Source organism: Anneissia japonica, unplaced genomic scaffold, assembly GCF_011630105.1.
Source record: "Anneissia japonica isolate Jap-2015-1 unplaced genomic scaffold, ASM1163010v1 scaffold5623_len388731_cov182, whole genome shotgun sequence".
NCBI lineage: Eukaryota > Metazoa > Echinodermata > Crinoidea > Comatulida > Comatulidae > Anneissia > Anneissia japonica.
This window is the reverse complement of record NW_022727290.1, coordinates 95124-107194: the sequence shown is the minus strand read 5'-3', so window position 1 is coordinate 107194 and position 12071 is coordinate 95124. Positions and strand designations below refer to the sequence as shown.

The 12071-nt window shown below is 32.8% G+C and overlaps 1 protein-coding gene across 1 annotated transcript in view; it reads right to left on the bottom strand.

Moving 5' to 3' along the window:
- Positions 1 to 5879: 5879 nt before the first annotated feature.
- Positions 5880 to 12071, bottom strand: part of LOC117113667 (bifunctional D-cysteine desulfhydrase/1-aminocyclopropane-1-carboxylate deaminase, mitochondrial-like) — a 37092-nt gene continuing 30900 nt past the window's right edge. Inside the window, exons 9-10 of the mRNA XM_033257074.1 lie at positions 11869 to 12046; positions 5880 to 8343 (exon numbers count right to left, since the gene is read on the bottom strand). Coding sequence (XP_033112965.1) covers positions 8132 to 8343; positions 11869 to 12046 — 390 coding nt within the window. The 3' untranslated portion in view covers positions 5880 to 8131. The remainder of the gene's footprint in view (positions 8344 to 11868; positions 12047 to 12071) is intronic.

The window sequence follows — 12071 nt, the reverse complement described above, 5'->3', positions numbered from 1 at the left end:
GAACAACTTAGCCCACTTAGCCCCCCCCCCCCAGAAAATATATCCTAGAGCTGCCACTGGGGTCATAAATTCCAGAAGATCTGGTTTAATGAGCATTCTTAAACAATTGATTGACCTTTGCTTTACATATTGATACTCAAGGCCAGTTGACTTCGGAAGACAATAATGCATTATTAATTTGCAGGAAATGTTTTGAATATCGTGAAGTTGCTTGTGGGAGGTAAACAGTTTGCGCCACCAAGAGTTCGTTTTGATTGACAACACATTGCTAACAATTTGATTTTAATTTTATTCTGAGTCAAAAAAGAATAATTAATAATTTATTATCATTTGATGTGGATTTGTGAAAGAAATACAGGGTAGAATGATGCTCTATTAGTCTCTTTTTTTGAGGCTCAGGAAGTTAATTTTATATTATGGAAGAACAAATAAGTGTCTGGCAACACAGGATTGTGGACATATTTGAGTTGGAAGCAAGTACAGTATATTAACCAATACAGATACAAATATAAGAATTTATATGAGCAAATTGCTGTGTCTTACAGAAAGTAGAAATCCAACAAAACTTGTGAAGTGTTTCAGCACCTGTAACATGTTAAGCCATATATTGAATTATTATTATTCACCAGAGCTGTCACAGTTGTGTTTTATCTCACGGTAGTTTAAAATTTAAAGAAGGAGGCCATGGTTACAAGGAGTCAATTTGGTCATTTTTACGAGAACTCTGTGCATTCTCGCAACACTATCGCTCAGTCTTAACAAACGCTGCACACGATCGTTTTCAGGAACCAAATTATAGCATAAAAACAGTCACAGTATGCATACGCTTGGAAAAATAGTTCCCCTAATATTTAGTAGATTTTTCTCAAGGTGTTTGGGAAATACACAGCATCATGATGAAGAATACTGCATCTTGTCTTACATGTGTGGCCTTCAGCTGACAGTTTTTTTTTTACTTAAATTGCCTATAAACTTAGTGATCATTAACACAAAATAAGCTATTTTTGTTATCTTAATACTACTGATATGTCTTCCAATAAGATATTGGTATTTATTTTCATACTCAAATTTTATACATTTTTCAATTTTGGACTAGATTGAGAATTGTTATACCAAATATGCTTTTAGATTTTCCATTGGTGTTGTACATTTTTGTCATGTTATGGTTTTAATAAAACAAAGATTTTTAAAAATGAGTTTTATGTCTTAATACTAATATGATTGGTTGTGTGTGATTTTATATGTTAATGGTTTTTGTTGATAATTAATATTTGTTGTTGAATAATATGGTTGATTACTAATCAATTACTATAAAATTAATTATGGTGAGTCAGTTTGAAATATTTGTTATCATTGTTGCATTCTCATTGGCCTTTATCTGATAGGATAATTACTTACAAATATAGAATTCAAATTCCTGTTGAAGTTAGTGTTCATGCATAATTAAATATATCACTTGTAATTTTATTACTTTTTAATGTGTGTACGTGATCCAACAAAAATGAACAAATAATGTGGTGTATGTGATCTTGAAAAGTGAATGTTTCGCATGAAATATTGATATTTGTGTAAAACATTTTTTTTATAATCAGTAATTACCTTAATGAGGAGAAAACAAGCAACATCTCAAATGATTAGAAATTGTTTGATAAAAATTGAAATTGTGAATTCTGAAAATAAGTGTTAAGTAGAGTAAGACAATCAAAAACATGCAGGAAGCAACCAGAAACTTTTATACTGATTGATATGCAACTGTTTTTTTGTTTTTTTTAAAGATATAATAGTTTTTAATGTTTGCTTAAAAGCCACTTAAATAAAACGGAATATAAACAGAAACATAAATTTCAAAGTGCCTTAAAAAATTGAAAAAAAATATGAGTATGCAAACTGGCATATGACTATTACTTTGACATTTTCAAGATTATCTGTACTGTACTTAGATTACTAATTCATTTAAGGCCCCAATTTGACAGATTTTTTATGATATTGTAAAAATATCAGCATATGGTTTATGTAGGTCAATTCTTATTTTAGTGTCATTCTAGCAAATAATGTTTTGTATTATTTATTTTAGAGCTTCATGACAGAAATTGATTTGAGTCTGTAAGACTCAGTAGGTCCTGCGATATTGTTCATTCTGTTAATTGTAACACTATTTTATGAATTCTAGTTGTTTGGTTTGTCTTAGGAATTTGAAGAATACTTTGCAAATGATAGTCTGTGTAAAATTATTTGTCTGTATAAATAAGAGATACTACCTATCTTTATTTATGTATACAACAATGATGACAACAACATCAACAACAATATACAAATTAACAACTTCAAAAGTAAGTGAAGCTAAAAAGTTAAATAAAACATTGAATATGTATGGTAGACAAGTGTTTATTTAAGTATCTACCAAGGCCAAGTAAACCAAAAAAAACCCCCCCCCCCCCCCCGCTACAGCCCAGTAGCAAGGACCGATGCAACCTACCTTCAGAGGCCAACTTGTAAGGCCTTGTTCGTGCTTCCCATCACTAGGGGCAGATCTTGACCCCATACTTGGCTCCCTATCATTAATTTGGCTCCCTCATTTAATTTGTTTATATTACTTTTATAATTGTTGTCTATTGTTATTGAGTTTTATGTATTATTAATTGACATTACTACTGTAAACTTCAAGTAGTATAGCTGAAACATGTTCCTTGGTAGGCCTATTATGCATTATATAAGTACATTATTTACCTATGCTATTATTTAAAAAAATTATATTTTATTTTATATTGTATTAATCATAATTAATATTATTATTCACATGGACTATATGTAATATTTAATTTAAGTTTTTTCAGTATTATGCTTAATGTAGTTGTTCATTTAATATGAAGCATTTTGCGATAACAATGTATTTATTCTTTATGGGATATGTAAACCTGTACATAGTTAATTCATTCCAGCCCTACGCTTCACCTTAAAATGCAATATTAATTAGTCATTAATGAATATTCATCATTATACATTGATTTTGTTTCTGATAATGGAATAGTTCAATTGGTATGCAAATTATATAATTATGCAATCGTATATCTTTAGGATTTCCTATTTAGTATTATTTTTTAACAAGGTATTGTTTTTTATTATTCTCTTTCTATACCAAATGCTGATGAAACCAGAGATTAATTAAATATGTAGCCAAAGAAAATTTGATATTAAAAAACGGTTTGCTTTTGACCTTCCTTCGTAGTTTTAAATATTTGATAAATTGCTCTCAGATTTGAATTACTAATTGGAGAGTATACACTTTCGTGTGATTTATTGTTCCATTACTGATTCTGAATTCAAATGAAAACCAACAAAGAAATCATAATCGTTAAACTATCAACGTCCCGTGACTTTTGAAGCAGATGAGAAGCCCGCCACCAACAAGTTAATCACATACGTAAAATTTGGAAAATTCCGCAATTATGCAATATTTCATTCATTTATTCATTCATTCATTCATTCATATATACATACATTAATTCATTTGTTTCTTCATTCATTATTTCATTGTGTACGCTAAAAACAAAAATATAATCAAGGGCGGATTCAAGCGGGCCCAGCTACCTAAACCCCCCCCCCCCCCCCCCCCCAAAAAAAAAGGTATCAAATAAATTGAGAAAAACGTGAATTATACTCGCATTTATGCCTGAGAGTGGCATCATCTCCGGCCATTTAGAGGTGCCATAATAACAATTTTCCCCCTCAGCCCCGACATGGTAGGGCTGCTGTGCTTTACCCTCCATCTGTGAAAGCCCCTTCATGTGCTCTTTTATTTCGAATTCCTGGATCCGCCACTGATCACACAAGTTAACAGACATTAACAACTTTATACATTTATTTTGCATTCAAAAGAATGAAGAAATACCAAGAAAATAAATTACTTTCAAACTTTATGATGTAAATCATAGAAGTTTCACGTGATACATTATTAGATACGGTAATACATGAACAGGGAACAATAGTATGTATGGAATTATACATTGCCTTGAAGAGAACCATTATTTCGTCCAATACAATTAGGTCTAGTAAAAAGTAGGCACCTACTTGGTGCATAAATATCGATGTTGCTTTTATCTATAAGAACACTAGCAAACAGCGACAAAATGTGTCGTTCCGACTGTTTCCTGCTAGTTTTCTGAGGGCCTATTTATGCACCAAGCGAAGTACCACGCCCAGGTGCAGTTAAGGAACGGAATTACAGGATCTTTTGGAGTGGAGATGACAAAGTGAGAAGTGACTGTTTTCGTATTGTAATTCTCGGAGACTTAAATGCTCGTAGGTAAACAGACCAACTCTAACACAGTTCGCCCTCCAATTCGAGACCATCTTGGGACCTGAAAATTTAGGGGTGGTCTCGGGGTTGGTCTCCAATTAAGGGCTAGCTTTGTGTTAAAAGGTTGAAGATTGTCATTTGGGTCTTCGAAAAAGTGATCTCGAGGGGGTCTTGGAATCAGAGGAGTCTCGAATTGGAGGGTGCATTGTAGTTTAATGCCATTGGAATGTTGCATTCATTTTAAGGCGTACGGTTATGGAAACCATGTTTCAGTCGCTAAAGAACGTACCGGAAACATGGAGGAAATATATATTTTCTCCATTATGAAACTAAAGGCGTCGCCTTGTACTAAAAGTAATCGGGACAGGTCTATCATCTGATCTGTTGCCTTTACTTTTACACAACTGAAACGTAAGCTAATAAATGACTTCTCCGAGAACCTTTTCAGTTTGTTTCGTTTTATCTCGTTTATCCTGTTTTTATATTCCGAAGATCAATCTGCCTAAAGACCTAAATCTTTCGAAGTTCTCATTGACTCAGTGGCGGAATAAATTATTCGTTTGGCAACTGAAACAAGCCATTAATATTTTGCACAATAATCGCAAACCGCTACACAAAACGTCCTCGTTCGCAGGTGTGGCTATTGCCTCGCACCATCACAGACCTACTTGACTTTTTATTCAAACATTATTGTTTTTTAGAGCATTTGCACTCGTTTTCAATTCAGATGTCGCAAAGGGAAGACCGGCTTCGGTTCAGCGGTATCACACAAGTGTTCTTTATTCTGCTCATGTGCCGTGGATAACGGAAATTTACATAAATATCTGCTCCCAGTATACCCATGGAGGAAATTTCCTCCATGGTATACCTGTCCTCCGTTATGCATAATATACTGATATATAATTATGTCCGGCCGGCGTCTTCAGCAGTGTCTCTGTTCGTTTCTTTGAAAATCGAATAGGGCCTTATGGCGATAACATGGCGGTAAGTTTCTGCTTCCCTGCTTTCACCGCTCGGACATTCGGCTCGCATATATCGACAAATCACAATATAGTGTCACGTAGTGTCGTATTTTATCATCGTAGGCTCCAACCAGCAACGTGCCAAATTGTTCCTTCCCCATTTTCAAGTGGGGGATGATGTAAATATAATTTCTTGTCTGAGGTAATTGTTTTGAATCTGTTTTTGGCACTCGCTATTAGGATAATCTCAAACAGCAAAATCTATTTGTATATTAGGCCTATCGTAACATTTCATTGATCATTTTTCGAAAGCATCTGAATAGAGCTGGCACTTAATTTCTGGGTTCGTGCCATTGTTTCCTCGAGTTCGACAATTCCTTGTTTATGTGGTTTTACACAACATCAAATTATCCTGCTGCAACGCTTTCAAAATATTATTGCATGTTCCAAGGGGCGAAGCCCCCGAAAAATATGACAATAAGGGTTTCAAAGGCTTATTTAATCGATTCTAGAGTCTACTAATTTGTAGAAAATACATAGGCCCTATACATTTTATTTCTCCTCAATGAGTTGCAGTTTTTCTCCCCGGGGTGGGGAACAAAAACACAAAAACACAAAAATCATTAATTGAGAACAAATTTAATTCAAATTGAACTAAAATAGACTACCGAATGTATGTGTTCGCAGACAGCACGCACTATTTCATTCTTTATGTCTACCCTACTTCAGGCTTAGTAAAGCTAAAATACACATTAATAATATAAATAGTTACTATTATAATATTTTATTAAGAATATTACTAGTATATTATTGCATTCGACTTATTCACTCTATCGGATTTTTATTTGCAAACCAGCAATAAAATAAAATCATGTGTTAGACTATGAAAAGGAACACTAAAATATCAGCAATGTTAAGGGCTTATACCAGTATTGTATTAAGTATAAATAAATATTCCCGTTGTATAAAAAAAAAAATTCATAATTATACTAAATCAATGTACTCGCCGAGATCCAAAAATTATGAATTGATTACGCTACGCATGTGTACGTGCCTTAAAATGATGTCAAAGCGTCGCAGACTGCTTTTCGTCTCATTAAAACTTACTTATTAATATGCAACAGTTGATTTTTTTTTCTTACGCCAAATTTTGGAATCAGGTTACCGCTAGTCGTCTGTCCGCACGCGTAAAATATGTAGGCAATGCAAATTACCGGAAGAAAAGAAGACCATATTAGTTCTACAAGCAGCCCTATACTAAAAGTTAACCTTTTTTTAATATAAAACACAAGTAGAAAAGAGTATGGTTATGGAAGATATACATATTATTGTTATGATACTTAACCCGCTAGTCATACACATAGGCCTTTCCAATATGCACATCCAGTATGCACATTTTTGTTCTAATTAAGTTATTTCATTTAAAAAAAAATGTTATAGAAATTTGATGTATTTTTATGAGTTACATTAATTATTTTATGGTTATTTACTTGCTTTATAGCATTGTAAAATTTATTAAAGCCACTTATTTTGCGACGTGAAATACCAATGAATATGGACTCGAGTTTTAAGTGCCGGAAAATGTTCAGGAAACCACATTTGCTAAGATTTGACAGATTTCAGTCAGGTGTCATAGTTAAGTCGCAGTGCTTCCATCAAGAATCTCTAGAGTCTTTACAATCACGAGATTGAGCAAAAAAAAAAAAATCACAAAATATTGCCATAAGTTACCTTCATATTTATGATTTGTTACTACTGCGCACAGAATGGTACTCAACTCACTTCTTGCTGATAGGGCCTATGCATTATTAGTAAGCTTCAGATAGCGGATTTATATAGCATTTGTGTAGACCTTTATTGCACTCATTATATCTTATAGTCATATAGGCTCTTTTATTTTATAATTATAATTGCATAAAATTCCCTATAATATGTTTTTACTTTCGTATATTTCCATCAAAATGGTATACACTCCGTAATTTGTTTTATATGGTGTTAATTAATTGTTGTTTGTGAATTCATGTGTATGAATTTCTGCCGCATAATATTATCTTTTGCGACTTCGATTCTTAAAAGGTTATGACGTTTTTATAAGTTATAATACTGTTTTTAGGCACATGCATAAATTAAGTTAAACGTTGCTAAATCGATTTAATTACCACTTTACCCGTTCCACTATACACTTACCTTACACAATTTACCGAGCCTCGAATTATGCAAATTAATTCATGTAGGCTTATAATAGTATCAATAATTCATGAAGATAATTGTTTTTAAATAATTCAGTAAAAGTTTATCAAGGTTACTCATATTTTTTCCTAATTTTGTATTCTAAGTGGAAATTTCCCGAATGTATCCACTTTAAAAATTGAAAGTCGAGAAGCATACTTCGCATTAATTATTATAATTTAATAGAGTTGCGTGACCTGCGAAATGATGAGGTTTTTAATAATTTTCGTTGATTTGTTAGAAACCTCGCTATTCTTCCTTAGAAAGGCGCTGCCCCTCAGGCGGCCATTTTATCAAGTAGGCCCTAGGTTTAACCATAACTCCTAATGTTCTACATAACGATACGCCTATTCGGAAAACTGACAAATATAATGTGTTAGACACGAGATTGATGGGCACCGATAGCTAAAAACGTCATCATAAACTCTCCATAGTACTAAATTATATAAAATGTACCGTACTTAAAATATACATATAAACCACTGGTATAGATTTACTGTTTTCTGTCCCAAAATTGCATTTCTAATTCTAAAATATTAAACCACCAATGTTAAAAAAAGTACGTCTGTAACATTGTATAATTTTATATTACTATCATCATATCCTAATTAATCTTTTCATAATGACATCCTTTCAACTGGTTTCATGTCAGACTAATATGCATGTCCTCATTGAAGTGATGGTTGAGTGTGATGGGATTTGGTTGATATTGGTGGCCATTCGTATTCCTCTTGTCAGCTGGCACCGGAATTGGGTCGTCTGCTAGATCCATCCACACTTTCATTTGTGATTGATCGTCTCTCGATTCGCTTAGTATGTTGGTCATACGCCCGTCGTATAATCCGAATATTCCACCTAAAAAAAAAACGTGATAAGAAAAATATGCAGCAAGTGTTTAGTTTAACTTTTTACGATAAAAGTGCTATTTAAAGATTTTGCATTCTTATAATACCAAGAGTAACACCTTTGTTGTACCTTCTAACAATTCAAATTACGATCAATCCTTCTTTTATAATGCTATTTTATTTATAATTTGGCAAATGCTATAAAAGGGAACACCAAAGTGCCAAGTTTCAATCTGGGAATCGAAAACTTACTCGCCCATGCCTGCTTAATTATGAGTAACTTTGAGGAGGGGATTTGTTAAGGTTATTTAACTTTTATTTATTTTTTTTTTTTTTTTTTTTTATTCTTGATGTTTTTTAAACAAATTTTCTTAATCCTTTCAGGGGCAGATTCAGAGATGTCCAAAAGGGGGGTCCGAAAGGGGGGACCGTAGGCTAATTTGGGCCGATCGAGATAAAACTGTCCTAGGTTTCCGTGGGCATGCCCCCGCAAAAGCTTTGTGTTCTAGACGCCCGAAAATAACATTTGAGGCGTTCTGGGCTATCATTTTTTCTTTTTCTTTCTTTTTACCTCCCAAAAAAAGGTGGGGGAGGCAGGGCAGCCCTCCCCCCCCCCTGCCTTTGGCGTCTTTTATTGGTCTTGATCCTTTTGCTTTTGTTGGAGATCTCTTTCGAAACAAGCCTCTGGCTTAGAGCTATCCTCTGCTTTCCATTTTAAATTTTTCTTTCTTTGTTGTTTGTGCTTTGTAGTTAAGACTATTGTTGTTATTGTTGTTGTAATTGTTATTATTATTATTATTATTATCATTAATAATAATAATATTATTATTAATATTAATAATAATAATAATATTTTGATGTTTTGTGTGTCTTTGGAAAGCAATAAATTGTAAACAACAAATGACCAAAATAATAGTTAAACCTGGCTCACATTGCGTCACATTCTGTCCATACCCTGCGTGTGCACTTGCCCGATTTCCATCGGTGGTGGATCGTCATTGAAAACGATCCGTCGCGCGATGCTTCGCGGTCATTTAAACACGTCGACTGTATTGACGCTGACGCAGTGCGTATGCATTGAATAAGACATAAATCCAATCGAGTACCAATGCATTGTTCTCTTTCATTCATTCGGGTTTACATTTTGCTCATAAAGTTTTGACATTTTGTATTTGAGATTTGTTGAAATAAAATCGTAGATTGCTTCGGATGCGTAGCGTTTGCAATATTTTATTGCATTCCCATATGTTTATCAAGGATAGTTAGCTGCAAGATTCAACTAGGCCTATCTACGTTCATGAAAAATGCTCGTCAGAAAAAACCAAGGGAACCGCACGAAATATTCACGAAATATTTATATGATTACCATATAAATATTAATTAAATTTGGTATAGAATCATAAATTTATTATGATGATAAAACGTATTAGGCCTAATAATAATGAATTACTAAACGCACAAATAGATTTATTCGGTATAACACCAAGGGTAGCTCACGAAAGTCTAGAAGAAGAATAATAATTATGATGGCGTGGGCTCACCTAACCCAACATCTCTCTATCGACAATCCACGGTTGCATGTGCTATAGCAACTAAGCTATAAGACGTTTCAGTATTATATATTTTAATGTTAGCAGTTACAAATTAACCACTTAGCTAGAGAGTCCAATGGACGAAAACTCTGGATAATTTCAGTTATCTGCAATACTTTTGCCAGATGGTAACTTTTGCAAATTTGTCATATGAAAAAAACCACCAAAGACAACTCCCTAATGGTAGATTCACACCGAATTCGGTTCGTAGAACATTTTTAGTGCATCTACCTTTAACCTCATAATTAGACTTAGCTTATGCAGAGCATCTTGTCCATAAGGGTTGTCTTGTGAAATGATTGCCACTTAGTAAGAGATTAAGTTCGCTATCGGCATATCCATGGCCTTTTGTCTAGAAATTATTATGTAGATATAAATTTAAATATAAATTAAGCTACAAGTTATTATTATTTTTTTTTATTTAGATGTAAGTGGCAGTATATGCCTATATCAGATTCAGAATGTGTTTGTCCACACGAAAAATTGTAACGGGCACAATCACTCATATCAGAACACAAATATAGGCTACATTTCACACAACTATAAATATTAATACTATCATATATGTCAATTTAAATGAATATATACATTTATATAGGCTTACATGAGTTGAACATGTATGAGTTAGATTTCAGCTTATTACAAACAATATTACCTGCAAGATAAATTAATTTTTGTTGGCCTTTATGTATAAAGGTTGATGGTGTTTCGGGATTAAAAAGACTAAAGAACTTAAGACATAAGCCCATTGTTTGCAGTTAATCATACCTTAGTTAAAACTAACATTAAGGCAATTTCAGTGTCTTTTTAGGCCTATATGTTTAGAAGTTCGTATACTAGGGAGCAGTGTAGGCTAGTGTTTCATAGGTTGTAATCGAATACAATTTGATACGCAAATCTTAATTACCCGGCCGAGTTGCTCATGATAGCAAATAAAATAAACCATAAAAATGATATGTGATAGGCCTACTATGGCGCTACGTCTGAATCCTTCAGATTATACAACATGCTCCTTTCGTTGCTTCAAAATTCTTCGTAAAAAGCTGCGAGCGCAAAAAACCCATTTGCGCTAGGCTTACAAGATTTGTAAACACACGCAGACTCACGCAAGGACACGTACTTTTAAATTGCACGGTCTGTCGATGTTATAATTTAGGCCTATCATAAATCCAATCTCATAAATATGTAACTTAGATACATAGATTAATGCCTATCAAAGTTAGGCCTATAATCTATATTAGCGTTAAAGTACAGGAATTGTAATATTTGTTTAAGTAATTTGCTCTTAAGTGTATGATTGATTATGGAATTATACTTTAATTTAATGGAGGATATTGAATTTCTGCCCGCGGCCTTTGCCACGGTCATTGGGCAGCGATGTAGGCGTCCTGACCTAAAATGATTGATACGTGATATATTTTGGTTTTTAATTATGCTAAATATTATTTTTATAGTTGGAAGCTGCTGTAATAATCAAGGTTCTATTCCAGCAGCAAATGAATAAGAATATTTATGGTTTTTATAATACATACATGTTGTGCAGTAATATTAAATCACTCATCATCATCATCATCATTAACATCATCATCATTAACGTCATCATCATCATCACCATTAACATCATCATCATCATTAACATCATCATCATCATTACTTTTATTATCATTATTATTACTATTTATTAATTTATTAATAATAATATATTATTATTTTCATTATTATTATCATTAGGGCCTATTATTATTATTATTATTATTATTATTATTATTTTATTGTTATTGCATTATTATATCGTTATTATCGTACTTAACACTATTAAATTTTTTTACTAATATAATTATTGTTATTTGTGTTAATGTTTTATTAATAAATATAATAATTTTAATGATAAAGGACGTTTGTTTAATAATATCATGTATTATTTGAGAGAAATGTAAACTAACCTGTGTGAATAAAAAGAATTCTATTGCCTTGAAATTTTGATCGGTCATATGTAAGATCATGTGACATCCCGCTCGCTGCTTTCCCCGTGTATGTTGGATCCAATAAAACACCCGTCGTCATAGCAACCTTCCTGATGAAATCTTTAAGAAAATGTGTATATTTAACCCAATAGGCATACTACCCAACATATATACATATATAT